This window comes from Salmo trutta, chromosome 2 (genome assembly GCF_901001165.1).
Source record: "Salmo trutta chromosome 2, fSalTru1.1, whole genome shotgun sequence".
Lineage (NCBI taxonomy): Eukaryota > Metazoa > Chordata > Actinopteri > Salmoniformes > Salmonidae > Salmo > Salmo trutta.
In genome coordinates this window covers 61,962,448-61,987,543 of record NC_042958.1, presented here as the reverse complement: position 1 = coordinate 61,987,543, position 25,096 = coordinate 61,962,448, and the positions used below count along the sequence as shown (strand labels likewise).

Genomic DNA, 25,096 nt, shown 5'->3' with positions numbered 1-25,096 from the left:
GTCAGTGTGTGTGTGTGTGTGTGTGTGTGTGTGTGTGTGTGTGTGTGTGTGTGTGTGTGTGTGTGTGTGTGTGTGTGTGTGTGTGTGTGTGTGTGTGTGTGTGTGTGTACATGAGGGGGGGATGTGTCCAAAAGATGCAGCTATACAGAAATCATACAGTTGAGTTACCAGGATATTGACTTTCAAATGAAATATAGGCATTACGTATGAATTCCTCTTCTACATGTAAATGCTTGATATTTGATCACGAAGATAATAGACCAACTGATATGATCATAATATGTGGACTCTTGTTCCACAGACTCAAAAGGACCGATGATAACTGATTATGATATCATTGTAAGATGATACCGTCTGACATTTCGTACAATGCATTTTAGCTGCATCCTAACGCATCATACCTGTCAGCTTTAAGTCAAAACGCTACAGAGCTTAGCACTATGACAGTTTCAAGATCAAAATGCCAGTGCAGCTGCCTACCATTCCTTTTTCATCGGTTGGCCAGCTCATACAGATGAGGTCATTGCTATATAGCATATGTAGGACCAAGTGAGTTATATTTGTCACTCAGTCTTCTTCATATCATGCCACAAGACTGCTCCAGTTTAATTTCATATGCTCCGCTGACGTTTGGCAGGGCACACGTTTTGTATCTGAAATTAGATTTCCTCACGGATTCTCCTTCTAGTTGGAGCTGGTTTGCGAGTGGATGCCATAATTAATACAGGATGCCCTTCAAAACCTCCAACTTGCCTTGTCTGAAACACGGTTTGATTTCTTGGAGAACACCACCGAAACTCTACGAGATCTCAAACACCTCCAAAGGGTTCATCTCGAAGACAGGATGTGTTAAAAAGGACAGACGTCACATTTTTTTTTTAAAAGCCTCTCCGAACTTTGAGCGGGTGAAACGTGCAACCATGTCTACTTCCTGCAATCCTGCACAGTGATCGGTTAAAAAAAAGAAACCCTCAAATCAACAGTTTTATTTGATAATATTAATTTATTGTTCAATAAAAAATAGATTTTAAAAAAATGACTTCATGACTATGCTCAGTGGATCTGCCAAGGGTCCAAGATAGAGCTTTCCTTCTCCTTTGGCTGGTAAGGGAGACACAAACCCCCTTTACCCTCTGCCCCTCCACCCTTCAGAATTGACTTCTGACTTCTATACTCTTGACAGACCCAGCAGCCCGACGTCTAACAGTAGATACATTCAGTCCAGTTTTTCTCTATATTGAAGTTGTTTTTTGCAGTTTGCCCTTGTAAAAAAAAAACGTCTTTAACAATGTGAATTAAAGATACATCTAAGCGCAAACAGAACAATTCAAACCGTCAGTAAAACCAATACTTTTCAATTACAACTTCACATCAGTTGCTCTTTAAGACTTTTTTTTTTGTAGTTATATGTAAACACACGTTTTTGGGGAGGATAAAGGAAACGGAACTCTGTAAACACTTATATCAGGCTCGGTGAACACAACCACGTCTAAGGAAAGACTAGAACAAGGGTAGAAGGTTCAAGAACAGGTTTAAACTTTTCTGGACCCACAATGTTACAGTAAGTGCAGGCTTTCATTTCAGACATCATATTCAACCAGGGTCTTTCATACGTGGTTGAAACGCCTTCTTTTTTAACCTTTTCAAATGCTATTTAAGTCCAAAGAAGGAGTGCATTGAAGGTTTTGCCTTTCTACCTAATGAACATGAAGACGAGTGCTAGACTAAAACCAAAGCCTGCAGTTACTGTGAGCGGAAGGAGCCTATAGCGTCATGTCGAAGAGCAACTTGGCCAATCCTATTTCCATTGGAGTACTTACAGCACTGTACAGACGAACAGACCCCCAATGAGGAGACAAACACCTCTTAATGGTCGGACTGGAGTACCAGCGGCCTGGATCGGACTGCACTGGCTATCGGTTAGCACATGACTAGTATGGCCCAGACTTTTCACGAATTCTGGAAGGTGTACAATCGTCTCGAATCACAAAGAAACAAACGAGAAAAAACCACGTGGAAGTAAAGTATTGCTTCTCTTTCTTTGTTCCTGTTTGGGTTTTGTTTTTCAAAAATCCAAATCTGCTTTCTATGCCTTTTCGGTTGGCTGAGTTGGATGAGATGATGGTTTGTTTTATGACTTCACCACAGATCGGCGGGTGTCGCCATGTACAAAGTATTTTCTCCTGCACTCAGGACGAAAAAAAACCACCAGAAAGTAAGTGCCAGAATCCCAAAGACATTGCAGCCTCCCTCTCTCTCCCTCCCTCCTTCTTGTGTGTAATCCTCTGTACTCCTGGCTCTCTCCTTCCCAAAAGTTACAACAGTGGCCAGGGGAGGCGAGTCTGACAGAGTGACAAACTTAGAGGTCAAACCGCAGGGCAGATTCCAGATTCTGTCCCGAGCTGGGAGACGCCAGCCCCCTTCCCTCACGCTGGGCCCTCTGGGAAGAGTCCAGGGCCCACATCCTGGGAACGTCGGGAAGGCCGGCTGCAGGGTTGCAGCCAACAGCCTCTTGGAATGAGAGAGAGAGAGAGAGAGAGAGAGTTCATAGGAAAAGTTCATAGGAAAAGGCTTGTCCGCCCGCATGTGGCTGCAGATGACGATACCGTGGCGTTCTGGCAACGCAGGCGCCAAAATGTGTTGCAGTCAATCACGCCCCATGCCAAAGCGCGGTAGCATTCATTCATTAATCTTCCTCACGTCACATCCCTTTTTTGGGCTTTGACGTTTGGTGAAGCAAATAATATAATAACAACAGTTTTCCATTTCCTTTTGTACATTTGATGTCCAGGTGAGTATTGAGGGAGAAAGTGTAGTTTACACGGGGTGGGAAGAGACTTCATGGAAACAGAGTCTCACAGCAGCATTTCAGTTAACAACTAACAAACAAACATAAAACCACCGTCTACGCTCTGTAGCTACAGTAGCTGGATGGTAAAAACAACCGAAGAGGAAAAAAGTTTGAAAGAGAGAGAAAGAGAGGGAGAAAATGTGAGAAAATTCCAGTGGAAGTTCATCCCAGCTGGGCTGCCTCGCTTTGGCCCATGTAAAACGTTAAAAGTTAATGTCCCAACATTTCCAAAGGAGGAACCTCCATCGAGTAGTCCAGACCTAAATCCCCCCCCCCGAATCCTTCCCCACCCCTTAGTTTCAGACAGTAGTCGCCCTGCTGTACTGCAGTGCCAGGGGTGAGTACTCCTTGATGCGGACACACAGCTTGCCCCGGAGCCAGGGGTTCTGCAGCTCCAGGGGACAGAAGTCATCCTGGAGCCACTTCTCCCTGCCGTCCACCACCAGCACCAGTCCAAAGTGCTCCAGCTGCTCAGGGCTGTACAGACACTTCTCCCCCTCCGCTCCCCCTCCATTACTACTGCTACTGCTACCACTGAGGAGCCGGCGCGACACCGCGTTCATCTCCTGCACCACCAGCTGGACCATCTCCCTGGCCGACGTGCCTGGTGTCACCCGCAGCTGGGAGGGAGGGAGAGAGAGAGACAGAGAGATGAGGGGAGGGATAGAGAGTGGAAGAGAAAGAGGAACAGAGGCAATCAGATTAAGCAGAATGTGAATGGTCAAAAGGGGTTTCAATGTTACAACTGGGGCAGAGTTATGACAGTTTTATAATTGGATACCCAAATGAAAGAGTTACCCAAACATGAACAACAATTCATTAAACCCGGACATCCTCAAGCCAAGTTCCACATACCTTGACACTGGTTTCCTTGGGGAGCCCGGTTCGGTACTGCGGGTACACCCGGAGCGTGGCGTGCCAGCCTTTCCTGTGGGCACCGGGCGAGGGGGAACCTGAGAGCCTCTGGGTGCCGCTGTCCTCTGACAGGGTGCGGGCGGGGGGCTGGGGGTGCGTCAGGCATCGCTCAGCAGGGCAGCAGCGGTCCACAGAGGAGGGTCGGTGCCAGCGGCGGTGGGGGGAGGAGGATGGTGAGGGTGAGTGTGCAGTATGACCACCAGAGGAAGAGGGGAATTCAAGACTACTGGTTCTCACACAGAAGGCCTGCCTCTTCTCCGTGATCCTCAGTAGTTCGATCTGCCTGCTGGGTAGGATGAAGTCGCTGTCGAAGAGCTCCATGGGACCCCCCCTGCCCCTCCGCCTCTCCCCACCGGGCCCCCCTCCGCTCAGCCGTTGTTCGCCGGTAGAGCCTGTCTGGGGCTCCGAGGCCTGGAGCACGTCTGGGGTGGAGTCTCTCAGTGCTCCTGTCCCTGAACCCCCTCCACCCCCTCCTCCCACACCGCCGCCGGAGGAGGAGAGGGGCGAGGGGGGCAGAAGGTCCAACTCGCGGGGGCTCTGGGCACGGCTAGAGTCGTAGTCGCTGTCAGTGGTGAGGAAGACCTCAGAGGAACCCTCTTCATCTGAGAGACCGTGGAAGTCTACTGTGAGGGAGAAACAAAAAACATAATTATTCATCTTTAGGTCAACCACACACAATCATCCCCCTGTGGGTAAAACACACACAACCATTCACCTTTGTATAAGCCACACATACACAAACAATCACTTATTTTCTAGTAAAATGGACCGTACATCACAAGACTGTGTGATCAATAGGAAAAACCCCTTGCCCTATCTCTGCCCCCTATAAGATAGGTTCTCGGGGTCTTACCAGAGTGCTTGCGGCTGGGTTCGGGGGAGGGCATGGGTGAGGGAAGGTAGTCTGGCTGGGAGGAGGTGGAGCGGGGCGTGTCGGGCTCCGCGTCGCTGGAGAAGTGGATGATCCAGGCCAGGGAAATGGCCCCGGTGGGCTGCTTGTAGCGGGCATACTGCAGGGCGTCCATGATCCACCGCGCCTCCCGCCACACCTCCTCCATTTGCTGTAATAGGGGGAAACATGCAGGAAAAAAACATTGTTAACTTTTAATGCTCTTTCAAATGCAATATTGTTTACTTTTTGTGCTCTTTGAAACGCCATGTGCTACAAATGAGCTCCAGGTGGTCTTTAAGCTTCTTGCGTGATGCTTGCTTAGCTCTGATATGACTGTAGTTTCCATTATTATGGAGCAATTGGAGACTACATCCAGATCAGGACATCTAGGTTACGGTTAGCTCAGCTATGACTCCCACCTACCTGCATGTGCTCCTGGACCTGCTGGTGTTTCTGCTTGGCAGCGTGGAGCTCCGTCTCAGAGAAGGCCTCCCTCAGGGTCTGCTGGGACATGAGCGACTCCAGCTCCAGCAGGGCAGACACACGGCAGTACTGCCCTATGAAGCTGGGGCAGTAGGCATCAAAGTGAACTGTAGACGTGGACAGGATAGAAAAGGGCACAGGACAGACTTATTATCTAGATTTAAAAAAGACTAAATAGCTGATAGAAAAATACAAACACCTTTTCCACCTTTTTGACTACTGATAAGTGCACTTCAGATACGTTTCACTTTTTCATGCTTTTAATTGCTTTGGGTTTAGTGCACACTCTCCCAACAGTCTCAAGCATTCATTCATTTGAGTCAACTGCACAAACAATTTAAAGTCACAATAGGCCAATCAATCGGATGTCAACTGAATGACCATAGTTGAATAAATAACAGTAATTGGAAGACATAAGGAAATCCTACTAGACGGAGCAGTACTGACCCAGCTCAAAGATCTGCAGAGGCAGGGTGAGGAAGCCTGATCGGGGGGAATAGGGGTTGTTCTGGCCGGGGGCCGTACACACGTCGTCTGAGGGGGGCAGAAGTAGCAGGAATGACACCTTGTCCCCAAATTCCAACACCTCCTGGGCGTAGATACGGAAGTCCTGCACCTGGGACAACGGGGACAGCATACTGAGTCACAACTATGACATTGATGCCATGTAATGGATAGATGGATGGAAGGATGCTTAAAATGTATTCCAGCTACTGTAGAACTATAGGTTGTTGCTGTGGTCATCTTTGGGTGTTACTGTCATTGCTTCTGTTTTAGAAGGCTCAGGATCTACAAGCAACCCATTCCCATAAGAAACCTTTGGAAGCGCTGGCATAACCGCATTCCACCCAACCTACAGTACATGTTTGCAGTGATGGATGGACGGACAGACGGATGGACGGATGGAATGGATGAGTTGATAGATGGATGGATGGCTGGGTGGATGGATGAATGGATGGCTGGCTGGCTGGGTGGATGGATGAGTGCTGACCTGGCTGACAGGGATGTTCATGTGGGCCATGAGGTCCTTGGCAGCGCTGCGTAGGTCCTGTAGGAGGCGGTGTGGAGCGCTCTGCACATCCTGGTCCATCTCCAGAGACTCCTCCAGAGAACTGAGGGCCTGCAGCCACTGCCACTCCTCCCTGTTACACACACACACGCAAACACACAAAGTTACAATTATATTACAGACAATGGCTAGTATTTCAATAACAACACCATAACATGAAATCAATGAATTCACTGATAAACCCCGGTGGCTGGTATCCAGGTACTTCACCTAGACACATTACAGTTGTCTCGTATCTTAGCATGACAGAGGACGTTGGGTAGCTTCTGAGGCACCAGGGCTCTGATCTGGTCCACAGAGCTACACAGCTTCAGGTAGCCCAGGTACAGGCCTGGGGAGAGGAGCTTCCTGCTCCGTCTGTGGTACGCCAGCTTCTCCTGAAATAGACGATGGGAACCAGACGGGAAAGGCATGAGACAGCTGTTGTTGATGTCTGGGATGGCCTTTGAAATAGTTTATTTTGATGTCATTTATTTAGATGTTGTTGTTGCTTTGAGGGCTTTGAGGATCAGCTTGCTCCAGTCTGTGGTCTTTTGTCTTTTTTTTTAAGTTCATGTGAAATAATAACCGTACAATGCATTTCATATGTTTTCAATCATATAATTCGTTCATATTTGGCATCATAAGCTATATTTACAGTTTCTTTCTATCGCTTTGGTGCATTTTCACAATGCTTAGTACAAAATTGAAAACAGATCCTTAAAATGGCAGTTGCTTCAAAAGCACAATTTCAGTTGACTAAGTATAACACACAAAATCATACAGTCACTTTTTCACTAAACTTATTAATCAGAGTTTCATCTAGAAATACATGTTTCACATTGCAATACCTGTTCATATGAAGTAATTGCTTTCACAATGCAATGATCACATCACTTTTGATATGATTGTCTTCACATTTGTTGAAATACATTTTACTATTACTAAAGCCAACTGCTCTTAATTGATAATTGTTTGGTAAACCTATCGATTATAAATTGGTAAGCCTACAACAGATTCTGAGAACTACTTAATGAAAATGTATGATTGTAAAGTACAGTGCATTCGGAAAGTATTCAGACCCCTTGACTTTTTCCACATTTTGTTACGTTACAGCCTTATTCTTAAATTGATTAAATTGTATTTTTCCCTCATCAATCTACACACTATACCCCATAATGACAAAGCACTTTTTTTTAATGTTTGCAAATGTATTAAATAGTAAAAACTGAAATACATTTACATAAGTATTCAGACCCTTTACTCAGTACTTTGTTGAATCACCTTTGGCAGCAATTACAGCTTTGAGTCTTCTTTGGTATGACGCTACACGTCATACCATCCAAGCTCTGTCAGGTTGGATGGGGAGCGTCGCTGCACAGCTATTTATCTATTTTCAGGTCTCTCCAGATATGTGCGATCGGGTTCAAGTCCAGGCTCTGGGTGGGCCAGACTTGTCCCAAAGCAACTCCTGTGTTGTCCTGGCTGTGTGCTTAGGGTCATTGTCCTATTGGAAGGTAAACTTTCGCCCCAGACTGAGGTCCTGAGCGCTCTGGAGCAGGTTTTCATCAAAGATATCTCTGTCCTTTCTCTGTGCTCCATTCATCTTTCCCTCGATCCTGACTAGTCTCCCAGTCCTTGTCGCTGAAAAACATCCCCACAGGATGATGCTGACACCACCATGCTTCACTGTAGGGATGCCAGGTGCCAGGTTTCCTCCATATGTGATGCTTGTCATTCAGGCAAAAGAGTTCAATCTTGGTTTTATCAGACCAGAGAATCACTTGGTCTAAGAGTCCTTTAGGTGCCTTTTGGCAAACTCCAAGCGGGCTGTCATGTGCCTTTTACTGAGGAGTGGCTTCCGTCTGGCCACTCTACCATAAAGGCCTGATTGGTGGAGTGCTGCAGAGATGGTTGTCCTTCTGGAAGGTTCTCCCATCTCCACAGAGGAACTCTGGAGCTCTGTCAGAGTGACCAATGGGTTCTTGGTCACCACCCTGACCAAGGCCCATCTCCCCCTATTGATCAGTTTGGCCGGGCAGCCAGCTCTAGGAAGTGTCTTGGTGGTTCCAAACTTCTTCCATATGATAATGATGGAGGCCACTGTGTTCTTGGGGACATTCAACGCTGCAGATTTTTTTTGGTACCCTTCCCCAGATCTGTGCCTCGACACAATCCTGTCTCGGAGCTCTACGGACAATTCCTTCGACCTCATGGCTTGGTTTTTGCTCTGACATGCACTGTCGACTGTTGGACCTTATGTAGACAGGTCTGTGTGTGTGCCTTTCCAAATCATGTCCAATCGAATTGAATTTACCACAGGTGGACTCCAATCAAGTTGTAGAAACGTCTCAAGGATGATCAATGGAAACAGGATGTAGCTACAGTAAGCTCAATTTCAAGTCTCTTAGTAAAGGGTCTGAATACTTATAGAAATAAGGTATTTCTGTATTTTATTTGTAATACATTTACAAAAATGTCTAAAAACCTGTTTCACTTTGTCATTAGGGAGTATTGTGTGTAGATTGATGAGAAAAATGTTTTATTTAATCCATTTTAGAATAAGGCTGTAACGTAACAAAATGTGGAGAAAGTCAAGGGGTCTGAATACTTTAAAATTGTATGTCTGAAAGACTCTTATTTAAATGAATGGTGTTTCAGGGAATTTGAGCATACAGGAGATTACAGGAGCTGTTTTGCTGGCATGGATCCATTGGACCTGATGTCTGCTGTGACTAAATGTCTGGACTAGCTTGATAGCTTGATAGACTACTTAGATACAAGTGACATGCACATTGGCATGACAGGCAGCGGATTGCCGTGTGTACAATTAAAATAAACACACAATGTGGTGAAGGGTAAATATAGGGAACTGTTTAATCTACATTGTGCTTTTGGTTTGGTATGAATGCAGCCTTAGCCTCTTTTGAACATGCTAATTTGTACGCTGTTCAAATGAGTACCTAAAGCTTGCGTAATTTTCCTCAGATTCAAACTCAATCCAATTAGCTATTTCAAATGACTTCACCTTATTCTCTGGGGATTCTGTAATGTTTAAGGAAAAGGGTCTCGGTGTCACTAACGTTACATTGCTAAGCTCTAAACGCCAGAGGTTGTAGTGGGTTGGGACATACGTGGAGGGTGATGAGCAGCGTGTCCAGGGCCGTGGGCTCCTCGGGGGACGAGATGGACTTGCGTTGAAGCTGAAGCTTACACAGATGTGTCCACTTCACCCCGTCCAGACTGGGACACACGTTCATGTCCCTCAGCAACACCAGCAGAGCGTTGCCATGCTTGTCTTTGATTGGCTCAAAATAAACCTGACCCAGGTCCTGAGTTCCCAGCATTCCCTGCAAAAACATCCCCAAAAATACCTTTTCAAAGACACATGGTTTTGACCAGAATGGTTTCAACTAACATTTGATGGTTCTGACCAATATTTGATCAATATGTCATGGTTTTAGAGAGGAGTTATGTTTTTTTAATGAAGATTTTATGGTTTTGACCATGTTATCAGTGGTAACTAGTAATAAATGACCATGAGTGGTTATAAGGGTGTTACTAATATTTACAGTTATAGTCATTTAGCAGACGCTTTTATCCAGAGCGACTTACAGGAGCAATTAGGGTGAAGTGCCTTGCTCAATGGAACATCAGCAGATTATTTACCTTGTCGGCATGGGGATTCAAACCGGTGACCTTTCGGTTACTGGCTTAACGCTCTTAACCGCTAGGATATCTCCCTGCCATTTAAGGTGTTATGTATTAAGGTGTTATGTCATGTTTATAACAGTATTGATGGGCAAGGACGTACCTGTAGTTGGGATACGGCCTGCAGCATCTTGAGGCGTGTCTGGAGGGTGCAGGAGCAGGAAGACTGGGAGGGGCTGAGACACTGCTGCAGCCACGGAATCTCCTCCCATAGGTAGGACACCTGGGGATGGAGAAACACACAAGCATTTAGGATAAAATGGTAATTACGCAGCAATAATCAATTCTTGTTTATTTCTTTAGGACTCATTAAAGCAAGCAACTCTGAGTACCACGCTGTTAGCATGTTAGCAATTTTGTAGAATTCTTTGAAGTACCATAAGTCCCAGAATGTACCAACCGTTACCACCTAAAATGCGAATGGTTAGGTATGGAACTAGTCTGTATGTTACCTTAGTGAACCATAGGAAGTCCTGCATCAGTGAGCTGGAGTAGGAGTCATCTATCTCTACGATGGGGATCTGGTCCTCGGGCGTCACAAGTACGTTGTCATCTCGGTAGAATATAGAGGTCAAGTAGAGACCTCTGGAGGACCATAGAGACAAATCAGAGTCAGTTAGTTGGTCTTCTTGAACTATTCATTCTCACAATAGCCTATAGGTAGAACGGCATTTGAGATTATATTTTGTGGCATTCGTAGCATTTATACAGTACCAGTCAAAAGTTTGGACACACCTACTCATTCAAGGGTTTTCCTTTATTTCTACATTGTAGAATAATAGTGAAGACATCAACATAATGAAATAACACATATGGAATCCTGTAGTAACCAAAAAGTGTTAAACAAATCAAAATATATTTTTGATTTTAGATTGTTCAAAGTAGCCACTCTTTGCCTTGATGACAGCTTTGCACACACTTGTCATTCTCTCAACCAGCTTCCCTGGAATGCTTTCCCAACAGTCTTGAAGGAGTTCCCACATATGCTGAGCACTTGTTGACTGCTTTTCCTTCACTCTGCGGTCCAACTCATCCCAAACCATCTCAATTGGGTTGAGGTCGGGTGATTGTGGAGGCCAGGTCATGTGATGCAGCACTCCATCACTCTCCTTCTTGTTCAAATAGCCCTTACACATCCTGGAGGTGTGTTGGGTCATTGTCCTGTTGGAAAACAAATGATAGTCCCACTAAGCGCAAACCAGATGGGATGGTGTATCGATGCAGAATGATGTGGTAGCCATGCTGGTTAAGTGCGCCTTGAATTCTAAATAAATCACAGACAGTGTCACCAGCAAAGCGTCCCCACACCATCACCCCCCCCATTCTATGCTTCCCGGTGGGACCATACATGCAGAGATCATCTGTTCACCTACTTTGCGTCTCACAAAGACACGGCGGTTGAAACCTAAAATCTCAAATTTGGACTCATCAGACCAAAGGACAGATTTCACCCAGTCTAATGTCCATTGCTCCTGTTTCTTGGCCCAAGCAAGTCTCTTCTTCTTATTGTTGTCCTTTAGTAGTGGTTCATTTGAAGAAATTTGACCATGAAGGCCTGATTCACGCAGTCTCCTCTGAACAGTTGATGTTGAGATGTATGTTACTTGAAGTCTGTGAAGCATTTATTTGGGCTGCAATTTCTGAGGCTGGTAACTCTAACGAACGTATCCTCTGCAGCAGAGGTAACTCTGGGTCTTCTTTTCCTGTGGTGGTCCTCATGAGAGCCAGTTTTATCATAGTGCTTGATGGTTTTTGCGACTGCACTTGAAGAAACTTTCAAAGGTTTTGAAATGTTCTGCATTGACTAACCTTCATGTCTTAAAGCAGGTATGCTGGGGGAAAAGGCCCAAAAAACGATACAGACAATACCTTCATCAGTGACATGGCATGAGATGTGTTGAAACAATTACTGCTGCGCATACAAGCCAGTGAATTCTATGCGTTACAGCTGGATGAGTCAACAGCCGTGGCGGGCCTGGCACAGCTCCTGGTATATGTCCGTTACATTTATGAGGGGTCAATTAAGAAAGACATCCTCTTCTGCAAACCACTGGAAACCTGGACAACAGGAGAGGACATTTTTAAAGAACTGGACTGCTTTGTGACATCAAATGGACATTGGTGGTAAAGATGTGTTGGTATGCATACGGATGGCGCAAAAGCCATGACAGGGAGACATAGTGGAGTGGTAATGAGCGTGCAAGCAGTTGCTCCCGACGCCACTTGTATCCAGCATCCACCGAGAGGCTCTTGCTGCCAAGGGAATGCCTGACAGCTTGAAAGACGTTTTGCACACTACAGTGAAAATGGTTAACTTTGTTAAAGGAAGGCCCCTGAACTCTCGTGTATTTTCTGCACTATGCAATGTTATGAACAGGCCCCCATTAACATTGACAGTGCTGTAGTGGAGTGGTTCGAGAGTTTCCACATCACCTACGAACTATCATGGTCCAAACATACCAAAACAGTCGTGAAGAGGGCACAACAAAACCATCAGGAGACTGAAAAAATTTGGCATGGGTCCCCAGAGCCTCAAAAGGTTCTACAGCTGCACCATCGAGAGAATTCTGACCGGTTGCATCACCGCCTGGTATGGCAACTGCTCGGCATCTGCTCGGCATCTCGTAAGGCGCTACAGAGGGTAGTGCGAACGGCCCAGTACATCACTGGGGCCAAGCTTCCTGCCATCCAGGACCTATATAATAGGCAGTGTCAGAGGAAAGCCCATAAAATTGTCAGAGACTCCAGTCACCCAAGTTATAGACTGTTTTCTCTGCTACCGCACGGCAAGCGGTACCGGAGCACCAAGTCTAGGACCAAAAGGCTCCTCAACAGCTTCTACCCCAAAGCCATAAGACTGCTGAACAATTGATAAAATCGCAACCGGACAATTTACATTGACCCCCCCCTTTTGTACACTGCTGCTACTCCCTGTTTGTTTGTTACCTATGCATAGTCACTTCGCCCCCACCTACATATACAGATTACCTCAACTAGCACACTGACTCGGTACCGGTGCCCCCTGTATATAGCCTCGTTATTGTTAATCTTATTGTGTTACTTTTTATTATTACTTTTTATTTTAGTCTACATGGTAAATATTTTCTTCTTCTTCAACTGCACTGTTGGTAAGTAAGCATTTCACGGTAAAGTCTACTCTTGTTGTATTCGGTGCATGTGACAAATAAAGTTTGATTTGGGCAGCGACCATGTAATGCTTTTACAACATACAGAAGTGCGCTGGTTATCAAGGGGCAAAGTATTGACACGTTTTTTATTATTGAGAGACGAGCTTAAAATTTTCTTTACTGATCATAATTTTCACTTGTCTGACCGCTTGCATGATGACGAGTTTCTCACACGACTGGCCTATCTGGGTGATTTCTCGCCTGAATGATCTGAATCTAGGATTACAAAGACTCTCCGCAACTATATTCAATGTGCGGGACAAAATTGATTAAGAAGTTGGAGCTCTTCTCTGTCTGCATTAACAAGGACAACACACAGGTCTTTCATTGTATGATTTCTTGTGTGTTAACTCAAGCTTACGGACAATGTCAAATGTGATATAACGAAGCACCTGAGTGAGTTGGGTGCGCAATTAAGCAGGTACTTTCCCGAAACGGATGACACAAACAAATGGATTTGTTATCCCTTTCATGCCCTGCCTCCAGTCCACTTACCAATATCTGAACAAGAGAGCCTCATCGAAATTGCAACAAGTGGTTCTGTGAAAATTGTATTTAATCAGAAGCCACTGCCAGATTTCTGGATTGGGCTGCGCTCAGAGTATCCTGCCTTGGCAAATCGCGCTGTTAAGACACTGATGCCCTTTGCAACCACATACCTATGTGAGAGTGGATTCTCGGCCCTCACTAGCATGAAAACTAAATACAGGCACAAAGTGTGTGTGGAAAATGATTTAAGACAGACTCTCTCTAATACAACCCAACATTGCAGAATTATGTGCTTCCGTTCAAGCACACCCTTCTCATTAACCTGTGGTGAGTTATTCGCAATTTACGATGAACAAATAAGGTTTTATATGTAAGATGGTTAAATAAGGAGCGCAATTATTGATTATTATTATATTATTATTTGTGCCCTGGTCCTATAAGAGCTCTTTGTCACTTCCCACAAGTCGGGTTGTGACAAAAAGTCACACTCATTCTTATGTTTAATAAATGTATTGTATAGTGTGTGTGTGGCAGGCTTACAATGATGGCAAAAAACAACATTTGAGAGTGCACTGACCCTGTTGCTAGAGGGGGTACAGCTGGAGGTTGAATGTTTGAAGGGGAACGGGACTATAAAAAGTTTGGGAACCACTGTCTTAAACTCTATCTTCAGAGTTCGTACTGTTAGTTGACCTAAACTGGGATATGCTTAACACCTCGGCCATCCTACAATCTAAGCTAGATGCCCTCAATCTCACACAAATTATCAAGGAACCTACCAGGTACAACCCTAAATCCGTAAACATGGGTACCCTCAATGATATCATCCTGACCAACTTGCTCTCCAAATACACCTCTGCGGTCTTTAACCAGGATCTCAGCGATCACTGCCTCATTGCCTGCGTCCGTAATGGGTCCACGGTCAAACGACCACTCCTCATCACTGTCAAACGCACTCTAAAATACTTCAGTGGACAGGCCTTTCTAATCGACCTGGCCCGGGTATCCTGGAAGGATATTGACCTCATCCCCAGTAGAGGATGTCTGGTTGTTCTTTAAAAGTGCTTTCCTCATGATCTTAAATAAGCATGCCCCATTCAAAACATTTTGAACTAAGACAGATATAGCCCTTGGTTCACTCAAGACTTGACTGCCCTTGACCAGCACAAAAACATCCTGTATCGTACTGCATTAGCATCGAATAGCCCCCGCGATATGCAGCTTTTCAGGGAAGTCAGAAACCAATATACACAGTCAGTCAGGAAAACAAAGGCTAGCTTTTTCAGAAAAGGAATTTGAATCCTGTAGTACTAATTCCAAAAAGTGTTTGGAGACTGTTTATTTTCCTTCACCCAAATCCAGATAGCTGATGTTCTGAAAGAGCTGCACAATCTGGACCCTCTCTTTAAAGAATTATCCACCGCAATTGTTGCAACCCCTATTACTAGCCTGTTCAAGCTCTCTTTCGTATCGTCTGAGATCCCTAAAGATTAGAAAGCTGCCGCGGTCAGCCCCCTCTTCAAAGGGGGAGATACTCTAGACCCAAACTGTTACAGACCTATATCCATCCTGCCTTTCTAAATTCTTCAAAAGCCAAGTTAACAAACAGATCACCGACCATTTCGAATCCCACCGTACCTTCTCCACTATGCTATCTGGTTTCAGAGCTGGTTATGGGTGCACCACAGCCACACTCAAGGTCTTAAACAATATCATAAAAGACAGTACTGTGCAGCCGTCTTCATCGACCTGACCAAGGCTTTCGTCTCTGTCAATCACCGCATTCTTATCGGCAAACTCAACAGCCTTGGTTTCTCAAATGACTGCCTCGCCTGGTTCACTAACTACTTCTCAGATAGAGTTCAGTGTTTCAAATCGGAGGGCCTGTTGTCCAGACCTCTGGCAGTCTCTATGGGGGTGCCACAGGGTTCAATTCTCGGGCCGACTCTTTTCTCTGTATATATCAATGATGTCGCTCTTGCTGCTGGTGATTCTCTGATCCACCTCTACGCAGACGACACAATTCTGTATACATCTGGCCCTTCTTTGGACACTGTGTTAACAAACCTCCAAACGAGCTCCAATGCCACAAAGCACTCCTTCCGTGGCTTCCAACTGCTCTTAAATGCTAGTAAAACTAAATGCATGCTCTTCAACCGATCACTGCCCGCACCCTCCCGCCCGGCTAGCATCACTACTCTAGACGGTTCTGACTTAGAATATGTGGACATCTACAAATACCTAGGTGTCTGGTTAGACTGTAAACTCTCCTTCCAGACTCACGTTAAGCATCTCCAATCCAAAATTAAATCTAGAATCGGCTTCCTATTTCCTATGACTATCCTGCCGATCCTTGGCGATGTCATTTACAAAATAGCCTCCAACACTCTACTCAGCAAATTGGATGCAGTCTATCACAGTGCCATCCGTTTTGTCACTAAAGCCCCATATACTACCTACCACTGCCACCTGTATGCTCTCGTTGGCTGGCCCTTGCTACATATCCATCGCCAAACCCACTGGCTTCAGGTCATCTATAAGTCTTTTCTAGGTAAAGCCCCGCCATATCTCAGCTCACTGGTCACCATAGCAACACCCACCCGTAGCACGCGCTCCAGCAGGTATATTTCACTGGTCATCCCTAAAGCCAACACCTCTTTGGCCGCCTTTCCTTCCAATTCTCTGCTACCAATGACTGGAACGAATTGCAAAAGTCAATGAAGCTGGAGACTTATATCTCCCTCACTAACTATAAGCATCAGCTGTCAGAGCAGCTTACCGATCACTGCACCTGTACACAGCCCATCTGTAATAGCCCACCCAACTACCTCATCCCCATATTGTTATTTTTTTTTGCTCTTTTGCTCCCCAGTATCTCTACTTGCACATCATCATCTGCACATCTATCACACCAGTGTTAATGCTAAATTTTAATTATTTTGCCACTATGGCCTATTTATTGCCTTTCTACATTTGCAGACACTGTATATAGATTTTCTATTGTGTTATTGACTGTACGTTTGTTTATCCCATGTGTAACTCTGTGTTGTTGTTTTTGTCACACTGTTTTGCTTTATCTTGGCCAGGTCACAGTTGTAAATGAGAACTTGTTCTCAACTGGCCTTCCTGGTTAAATAAAATCGAAAAATAAATAAATAATAATAAAGTAATGATGGACTGTCATTTCTATTTGCTTATTTAAGCTGTTCTTGCCATAATATGGACTTGGTCTTTTACCAAATAGGGCTATCTTCTGTATACCAACCCTACCTTGTCACAACACAATTGATTGGCTCAAATGCATTAAGAAGGAAATAAATTCCAAAAATCAACTTTTAACAAGGCACAACTGTTAATTGAAATGCATTCCAGGTGACTACCTCATGAAGCTGGTTGAGAGAATGCCAAGAGTGTGCAAAGCCGTCATCATGGCAAAGAGTGGCTACTTTGAAAAATCTCAAAAATAAAATATATTTGATTTGTTTAACACTATTTTGGTTACTACATTATTCCATATGTGTTATTTCATAGTTTTGATATCTTCATTATTATTATACAATGTAGAAAATAGTACAAATAAAGAAAAACCTTTAAATGAGTAGGTGTATCCAAACTTTTAACTGGTACTGTAGGTGTGAAAATAAATAATCTCATGAAAGTGAAGATGGAAGGCAGTAGATATAAGAAGGTGTAAAAATGCTTAAATACCGTTTCAAGCTTTTGACAAATTTGCTGGTAGGTTGGAAGAGGTGGCGCAGGCTTTTGGATACGGAATGTTTCCTCACGTGTGGAGGGGCTTTGCACTGCTCTGAAAGGATGAGAGGTTCAAGACAGTGATTAATAGAACTACTGTACCAAGCCAAAGACACAGTAAGAATTTACAGTAAGAATTTTCTTCGGTGCATCACTGTTAGGAATGGATACTGCATCCTGTTTCCCACAGCTTAGGTGTATGCACAATAGTGTAGTGGAATGCATCGGTAATCTCATGTGTTCTATTCAGGTTAGGTCAGTTGACACATTCACACACACTCTGAAGCAGACTATAGGGCCAGAGGAAACCAGCCATTCTAAGTGCAGTCACAAAGGGGGGCTGGGTGTGTGTGTGTGTGTTTACCTGGACAGACAGGAGGTGTCAGAGCCTGCCGTATATAGATATAGAGACCTAAAAAGACGTACTGGGGGGACGGAGGGTGGGGCAGGGGGTTACAGGAGGAGGAGGTGGAGGGGTGAACCCTTCGTCTTTCACTGACAGGGAGGTCAGTTCTCTCTGAGGGGACATGTTTATTTTTAGTGGGCCTGGGGGGGTGGGGCAAGTGAGATAATGTGCTTTACAATTCATTAGAACCTGCGGGGTCCCCCCCTACACAGAAGCCCTGAGGCAATCTCACTCCGGCTCAGGCCACTTAAGTCAATAAATCCCCTATTCAGGAGAAATGAACACATTTTATTTTCATGAGACGAGTCGTGGTGGAATAACAAGAAAACGAGCTGCAGTTCACCTCGCCCCCCCCTTTCCAACAGCCCTCTTACCGCCCTGACACTCAGTAAGACAGACAGGTATAGCCGTCCGCTGGGGTGCCTGTGTTAGTCAAGGCCCCTTTCACAGTTTAATTAATAGTGTTTGGAGAAGGGGGGTGCGGGTGGGCAGTTTTGGGGGGGGGGGGGGGGGGGGAGCAGACAGGGGTCCTGGAGGCCTGTAGGGGGACCAGGCTGCAGCCAGTCAGTGTTAATTTATAGCCCTCAAACTAGAGTCAAGGCTCCGTCTCTACAAGAACAACAAACATGACCTGGGACAGACGACCTCGGCTACCGTGCGTGAACTGGAAAAGCCTGGCCAGGAGACTGAATGCTGACTATTATATAGATTATTACTGATGACTATACATGACATGCTACATACATTATATCATTATGCTATATGCGTATATAGTAGGCATAGTATACACTGCTACTCCACTGATTACTATATGTGACATGTTACGTCATTATGCTATGTATATACAGTAGGTATATACGTTTATACATAGTAATAGTTTACTATACAGTATATGCATATACTATATATCCTACCATTTCAATATAGGGCTGAGCTAACTGACTAACTGTTTTATTTTTTTATTTTACCCCTTTTTCCCCCCAATTTCGTGGTATCCAATTGGTAGTAGTAGTTACTGTCTTGTCTCATCGCTGCAACTCCTGTACGGACTCGGGAGAGGCGAAGGTCGAGAGCCATGCGTCCTCCGAAACACAACCCAACCAAGCCACACTGCTTCTTGACACAATGCACATCCAACCCGGAAGCCAGCTGCACCAATGTGTCGGAGGAAACACCGTAGACCTAGCGACCGTGTCAGTGTGCACTGAGCCCGGCCCGCCACAGGAGTCGCTAGTGCGTGATGAGACAAGGATATCCCTGCCGGCCAAACCCTCCCCTAACCCGGACGACGCTGGGCCAATTGTTCGTCGCCCCATGAGCCTCCCGGTCGCGGCAGAGCCTGGACTCGAACCCAGAGTCTCTGGTGGCACGTTAGACCACTGCGCCACCCGGGAGGCCCACTGACTGACTGTTTTGTTGTGAAACTGGATTCACAACCACCAGAGAAAATCTTCTATGTTATCAGGCCTTCAATTATCGAGCCAATTTACTGTAAGAGGTATTTTGGAAACAAAAGCAAAAGGAGCCATTGAACAAGAAGCATACCCAAAGCACAGTGAAGCATTGAGTGAGATCTCCAAGATCTATTTGCCTTTGAATATGCTCCCACTCCAAGTGAGAGACCAAGGAACATTATTCAGTTAGGGGAAACGGCTTACTTATGAAAAGATGGGGGTTCATTTCAGTGTGGCACAAAGTGTTCAGGTTTCCCTTAACCACAGACCTAGGATCAGATTACCAGTCTAACCTTCACATTAAGGAGGATTCAGAACAGTCTGATCCTGTATAAGTAGTAGAGATGACTTATGCTACATGTCGAGGTAGCCGAGAAGCGAAGACGGGGAAGACTCTTTATACCGTGGCACACACAGTGGCGGTGCGTCTCTTTAATCTGTCCCAGTAGCTGGTCTAGCGCCTCCTTCTGTCCCCGCTGGCGAGGTGCGCGGCCGTCAATCTCCCTCCAACCTGCAGATACAGACAGAAACAATGAACAATAAATACAAATGTGGTGCCACCTACAGCCATTGTGCCCTTGAGCAAGGCACACACACTGCAAACTGTGCCAGTGAACTATCAATATCATAAACCTGCATTACATGGAAATACTGGGGAAAAAAAAAACATGGCGTGTGTCAGTGCCACCTCAGTGTGAGAAAGCTGTGGTTGGCTAAGAAGGAGAGAGGGAGAGACAGCTCCAGTGTGTGCTGCCGCTGCCACTTGGAGCGAGCCGACTGAGAGCACTCAGTGTGTGCAGACCTGTCCCTCCCTCTCCCCCCTATACATACGCGCACACACGGCGACTGAGAGATGCAGGAGTGCAACACGCCACACGCCTCACCCCGCCCACATACTGCACTGCACACACACACACACACGCACACACATCGCCTACAGTACACAAACACACTGTACACCCCCCTACACAGACACACACACTACACATCCCTCCCTCAGTCCCACTGTATACACAAGGGGTAAACAGTTTAGTATAGACTCTCCCTCTAGATAGAGAGAGTGTGGCAGCAGTGGCCCGCGGAGGAGTAGAAAAGGAAGGAGGGAGGACGATGTGCTGGTGATAAGACGGCAGCAACAGCGGCGTCTTGGTTATCCCCCGTGGGCCCCTGGAGGCTGGGTGAAACACCGTGAGCTCTATTCCCGGAAAGGTTCCTGTCCTGACTGGACAACTAGCCTCTTTAATGGCCCCGGCGGAGAGAGAGGTCCTCGTATAAGGGCCCCACTGTTGGGCCTTTACGGCCCCAGCTCTCACAGACATGCAAATATTTCCAGTGGTAGCCCAAATGGAAAACACAAACACGCAACCATCGAAATTAGCTCGGAGGGAGGGGAGAGAGGGGGGAGGAGGTGGTTGGGGGGGAGAGAGGGAAAGCCCAGGCTGACTCTCTCTCTCTCTCACTTTCTCTCTCATATATACAGGGAGAGATACAGACATGCTCTACACACTACACAGACTTGCACAGGCAAATTCATACACACATTGGTATGTTCGTATGTGTTTACACCTTTTTACACAAGGCCAGAAACACACAAACATGCTTAAAATGAACACCCACAAACAAGTGCAGACAAGCAAATACGTAGGTGACATACACAATAACACACACATATTGAACGTGTTCTAAACGCAGGAGTACACACTGTCTATTCTGCTGTCATACACTGCCGTTTCCTTTCGCTCTCTCTCCCACCATGGACATTCAGTTTGGTCAGGTGTTGAAAGGAAAAGTCAACAGCAGTTGACGCACTTTGAGGTTTTTACGCACAAGCTCTAAAACTCATCCCACACCACGATGTTGGGAATCCCACTCGGAATGTGGAAACGACTGAGGGTCGGGTACATCTCAATAATCTAATTTGGCTTCCTCTCCTTGTCTCCTCATTGGGAGAGCGAGAGAGATGGGAGGAAGAGAGAGAGATCGAGAGAGTGAGAAAGATCAAGCGATCGAGAGAGTGAGAAAGAGACAGGGAGAGACAGGAAGAGGAAGAGAGACAGCCTTTGAAAGACAGAGGGAAGGAGAGAAAGAGAGAGAAGGAGAGAGGCAGAGGTGTTCTGACCATCTCCTCAGCTGTTGAATTGGATGACTTCACACCACCCATTGGCTGATCTCATTAGTCCAAACACACAGCTAAGGTTACACACACTGACGTCCGGCATTAGACGAGGGTCCGGCACCCTGCTTCTGGCCAGGGGGGGTCTAGCTGCCAACCACCAACCACCTAACCACCCAATACCATGGAAGTTGGTAAGAGGGAGTTAAGCATTGCTGAAATGACGTTGGCGTTGGAAATTCGGCTCAGACGACACGCTTGATGCGGGTTTAATGAGAACAGCCCAATGCACGCACGAACGGACACACAGATGAGGGGATAGAGAGGTGGACTTACTGGAAGGGGAGGCGCAGGATGGGGTGGAGTTCTGGGCAGGACCCCATCCCTTCATGTTGAAGGCAGACACCTGGAAATAGTAATATTCTCCCTGTCACAGAACAGCACAAAGAGATGGCATTAGCACAATGCACTATGAAATAAATGAAACAAAATAAATGAAATATTATTATTATTAAAGGGTCTTTTGAATTATTTGCGATAAAGTGTCTCTAATTGTGATGCAGTTGACAAATGATGTATTGTCTTTCATAGCATATACATTGGGTGGTAATGTTTGTCCCTGCATGTCCTCATACTGTCTGTGTGTGTGTGTGTGGGCGGCATGGCAACAGAGCCTAGAGGACCTATATGCACCGGGGTATTTCTCCTGCACAATAATGTCCCCGGAGCGTCTGTCTGTCTATGTGCCCGTCTAAAATGAAAACCATAAATCTGGTTATGTATCGTTTGCGTGTGTGTGTCTGGCTGAGCTCCCTTATGCAATGACGGGAGCTGCGATTTTAAACAATGAAATGTGTTTGAGCAGTTTATTTTACAGAGCTCTAACTCTTTCTGCCTTCATTTAAATGTGCGTGCGTGTTACGCGTGTGCGAGTGTGTGTTTATAGAGTGTGTGCTCAGATGACTAGTGACTAGAAAGGAAACAGAATTTTTGGAGTACAGAAAGTATCACATGATAAAAGGCCTTAACAATGTGACATCTAACCGAGTGGCTCAGACACATATGTGATTCCTATCATGGCCCTTCATGTGGAATAGTGGCCTTCTAAATGTTTTTATCGGTCAAAGCTACCAGCTGTTGGAAAGCTAACTGTTGTGTTTTTGTGTGTTGCTTTCTCACCCGTAAATGGGGAAAGTGTAGCTGTATGCCATCACTGGCAGCCTTTATAAGGCCTGAGGTGGAAGCAGTGGAAATGTGCTTTTCAGACACATGGGAAAGTGTCGATCTGACTGAGACATGGTGACATTTTGACATTCTGATTGAGCATCACTCTGGTGTGATGTGATGTGTGTGTGTGTGTGTGTGTGTGTGTGTGTGTGTTTGCCTCTCTAGCTGAGGTATTTAACTTGGATGTAAGATTTGATGGAAATGAAATTATTCATTGATAGCTGGGGGAGAAAAACATCAGGGCTTTGGAATAGCCCTGTGTTGTGTTCAGTAGGGAAAAAATGAATAAAATAGGTATGCCAGCAGCATAGCACCCTGCATCCCACTGCTGGCTTGCTTCTGAAGCTAAGCAGGGTTGTCCTTGGATGGAAGACCAGATGTTACTGGAAGTGGTGTTGGAGGGCCAGTAGGAGGCACTGTTTCCTCTCCCCCCCCCAAAATAAATATATATCCCAGGACAGTGATTGGGGACATTGCCCTGTGTAGGGTGCTGTCTTTTGGATGGGACATTAAACGGGTGTCCTGACTCTCTGTGGTCACTAAAGATCACATGTTACTTATCGTAAGAGTAGGGGTGTTAACCCTGGCTAAATTCCCCATCTGGCCCTTATACCATCACAGTTACCTAACCATCCCCAGCTTACAATTGGCTCATTCATCCTCCTCTCCCCTGTAACTATTCCCCAGGTCGTTGCTGTAAATGAGACTGTGTTCTCTGTCAACTTACCTGGTAAAATAAGGATTAAATAAAACGGTGCTATCTAAACTTGTCCAATTAGAGTGTAGAATGCTGTTTTTTTGTTGTTGCAAAGCGTTTTGGTACGGCGTGCCCTACTGAACATGAATATATACTCACGCGTGTGAGGTCAGTAATGTTGCACTGCAGAAGACTGGTGTCCTCTACTAGCAGCTCACCCAACAGAGGACTGAGGGAAGGGGAACCGCTCCAACTCACTGTGGAGCGCACACACACAGTTACATTAGTGCATTTCGTACCTACTTTCCTCCCAATCTCTATAGAATAAGAAACAGGACTTCATGTCTTATTAGTAAGCATTGCAAGTAGCATGTAACGGGTGCTGACCTTTGTACTTGGTGACTACCGCAGAGTTGACACTGAGAGGCTCCTGGAAGTCCACCCTCAGACTGGAGCTGCTACTGACAGACAGACGGACAGAGCTGGGAACATCCGGAGGGCCTGTGGACGGACAAACATCTTCATATTATCCGGTATTGCTGGCTTTTTAGGGCTTCAACACTGTTATTCAGTGAGTCAGTGAGAGTCAATCAGGGCTGACAAAAAGTCTGAAATGTTAGTGGTTTCATAGAATATGTCACATACCCAGCAGTCATCTACATTGATATCGCACTTTACAATTATTCATCGGTCGACTTGCAGTAACACAGTTACATACAGTGTTCAATCACTCAAAGACGTCTTTTTTTTCTTTATTCATAATCATAACATGCACCTTCCTCTATCTGAAGAATTTCACTACTGTGTTTGAGTGCCTGAGAAAAGCCTACAAAATGTGTCTGGTCATAAAAGCATGGAGTATGTAAAGTAATGAAGAACTCCTCTATGCATCAAAGTCCAGATTGAGTAGGGTGTAAAGGGGCTGTCTGTCTACCTACCACCACGCGTGTCAAGAAATGCCTATAAAAAGTTAAAGAGGGAACATAGACGCACTACACACACACCCCAGACGTGCGCACACACACACAAACACACGCACGCACACATAGGCCTACTCACACATGCATGTGCTCACACATATAAGCATGAACACACACACACACACCCCGCTCTGTCCCAGCCATCACAACGTGGAACCTATTAACAGCTCAGCCCAGACAGAATGCCACCAAAAAAAAAGAACCAAAAAAATGGAAATCAAGGCGACGCTGGAAAGATCTGGGCCCCAACTGTACTTCAAGTGGAGCCTATCACATGATCTCTGGCTCCAAAATATCTAACGCACACACACACACACACACACACACACACACACACACAGCATATTTTACAATTAAGTGGCACAAAGTAGTGCCCCCTGTGTGTGTATAATGTGTGTTATGGCGTGTGTGTCCGTGTGTGTGTGTGTGTGTGTGTGTGTGTGTGTGTCTACTGACTGGCATGCTCAAAGCCCGTCTGCATGCGTCTGAAGAGCCGGTGCCTCCACTCCCAGGCCTTGAGTTGCCTCTCATGGTCCGACGCCTCCCGCTCCCCGGGGAACTCACTCCGCACCTGGGCCTGCAAGTCCCCCACACGCTGCTCGGCCTCACGGACCAACGTGGCCAGGTGCACCGCACGGCCCTCCAGGCTCACAACTACAGGGCACAAACACACACAGTTGTAATTTGGATTACGCACTAAAGCAACGATCGACACATTACCAGCCGTGCTCTTGGAAATAATAGCATCACTTGGGCGAATAAAGGATCGCGCAGGTATCCTTTCATTCTAAGAAAACCTCCCCCTCTTTTCCCATAATCCACTGGTAAAACCCTCAAGCCTTTTTAATGTCTCTGTTTGTCAGAGGCACTAACGCAAATTCCTCATTAA

General features: G+C 45.7%; 1 protein-coding gene across 2 annotated transcripts in view; it reads right to left on the bottom strand.

Annotated features, from left to right (window-relative positions):
* Positions 1 to 983: 983 nt before the first annotated feature.
* ankfn1b (ankyrin repeat and fibronectin type III domain containing 1b) overlaps positions 984 to 25,096 on the bottom strand; it is a 293,724-nt gene continuing 269,611 nt past the window's right edge. For both annotated transcript variants that reach the window (XM_029710105.1, XM_029710113.1), the window contains 16 exons: positions 24,664 to 24,861; positions 23,615 to 23,728; positions 23,387 to 23,484; positions 21,640 to 21,730; positions 19,594 to 19,701; positions 17,286 to 17,385; positions 10,353 to 10,485; positions 10,004 to 10,123; positions 9,324 to 9,539; positions 6,421 to 6,587; positions 6,133 to 6,283; positions 5,589 to 5,757; positions 5,082 to 5,248; positions 4,620 to 4,827; positions 3,707 to 4,389; positions 984 to 3,471 (listed from right to left, as the gene is read on the bottom strand). In XM_029710105.1, coding sequence (XP_029565965.1) covers positions 3,151 to 3,471; positions 3,707 to 4,389; positions 4,620 to 4,827; positions 5,082 to 5,248; positions 5,589 to 5,757; positions 6,133 to 6,283; positions 6,421 to 6,587; positions 9,324 to 9,539; positions 10,004 to 10,123; positions 10,353 to 10,485; positions 17,286 to 17,385; positions 19,594 to 19,701; positions 21,640 to 21,730; positions 23,387 to 23,484; positions 23,615 to 23,728; positions 24,664 to 24,861 — 3,044 coding nt within the window. In that variant the 3' untranslated portion in view covers positions 984 to 3,150. The remainder of the gene's footprint in view (positions 3,472 to 3,706; positions 4,390 to 4,619; positions 4,828 to 5,081; positions 5,249 to 5,588; positions 5,758 to 6,132; positions 6,284 to 6,420; positions 6,588 to 9,323; positions 9,540 to 10,003; positions 10,124 to 10,352; positions 10,486 to 17,285; positions 17,386 to 19,593; positions 19,702 to 21,639; positions 21,731 to 23,386; positions 23,485 to 23,614; positions 23,729 to 24,663; positions 24,862 to 25,096) is intronic.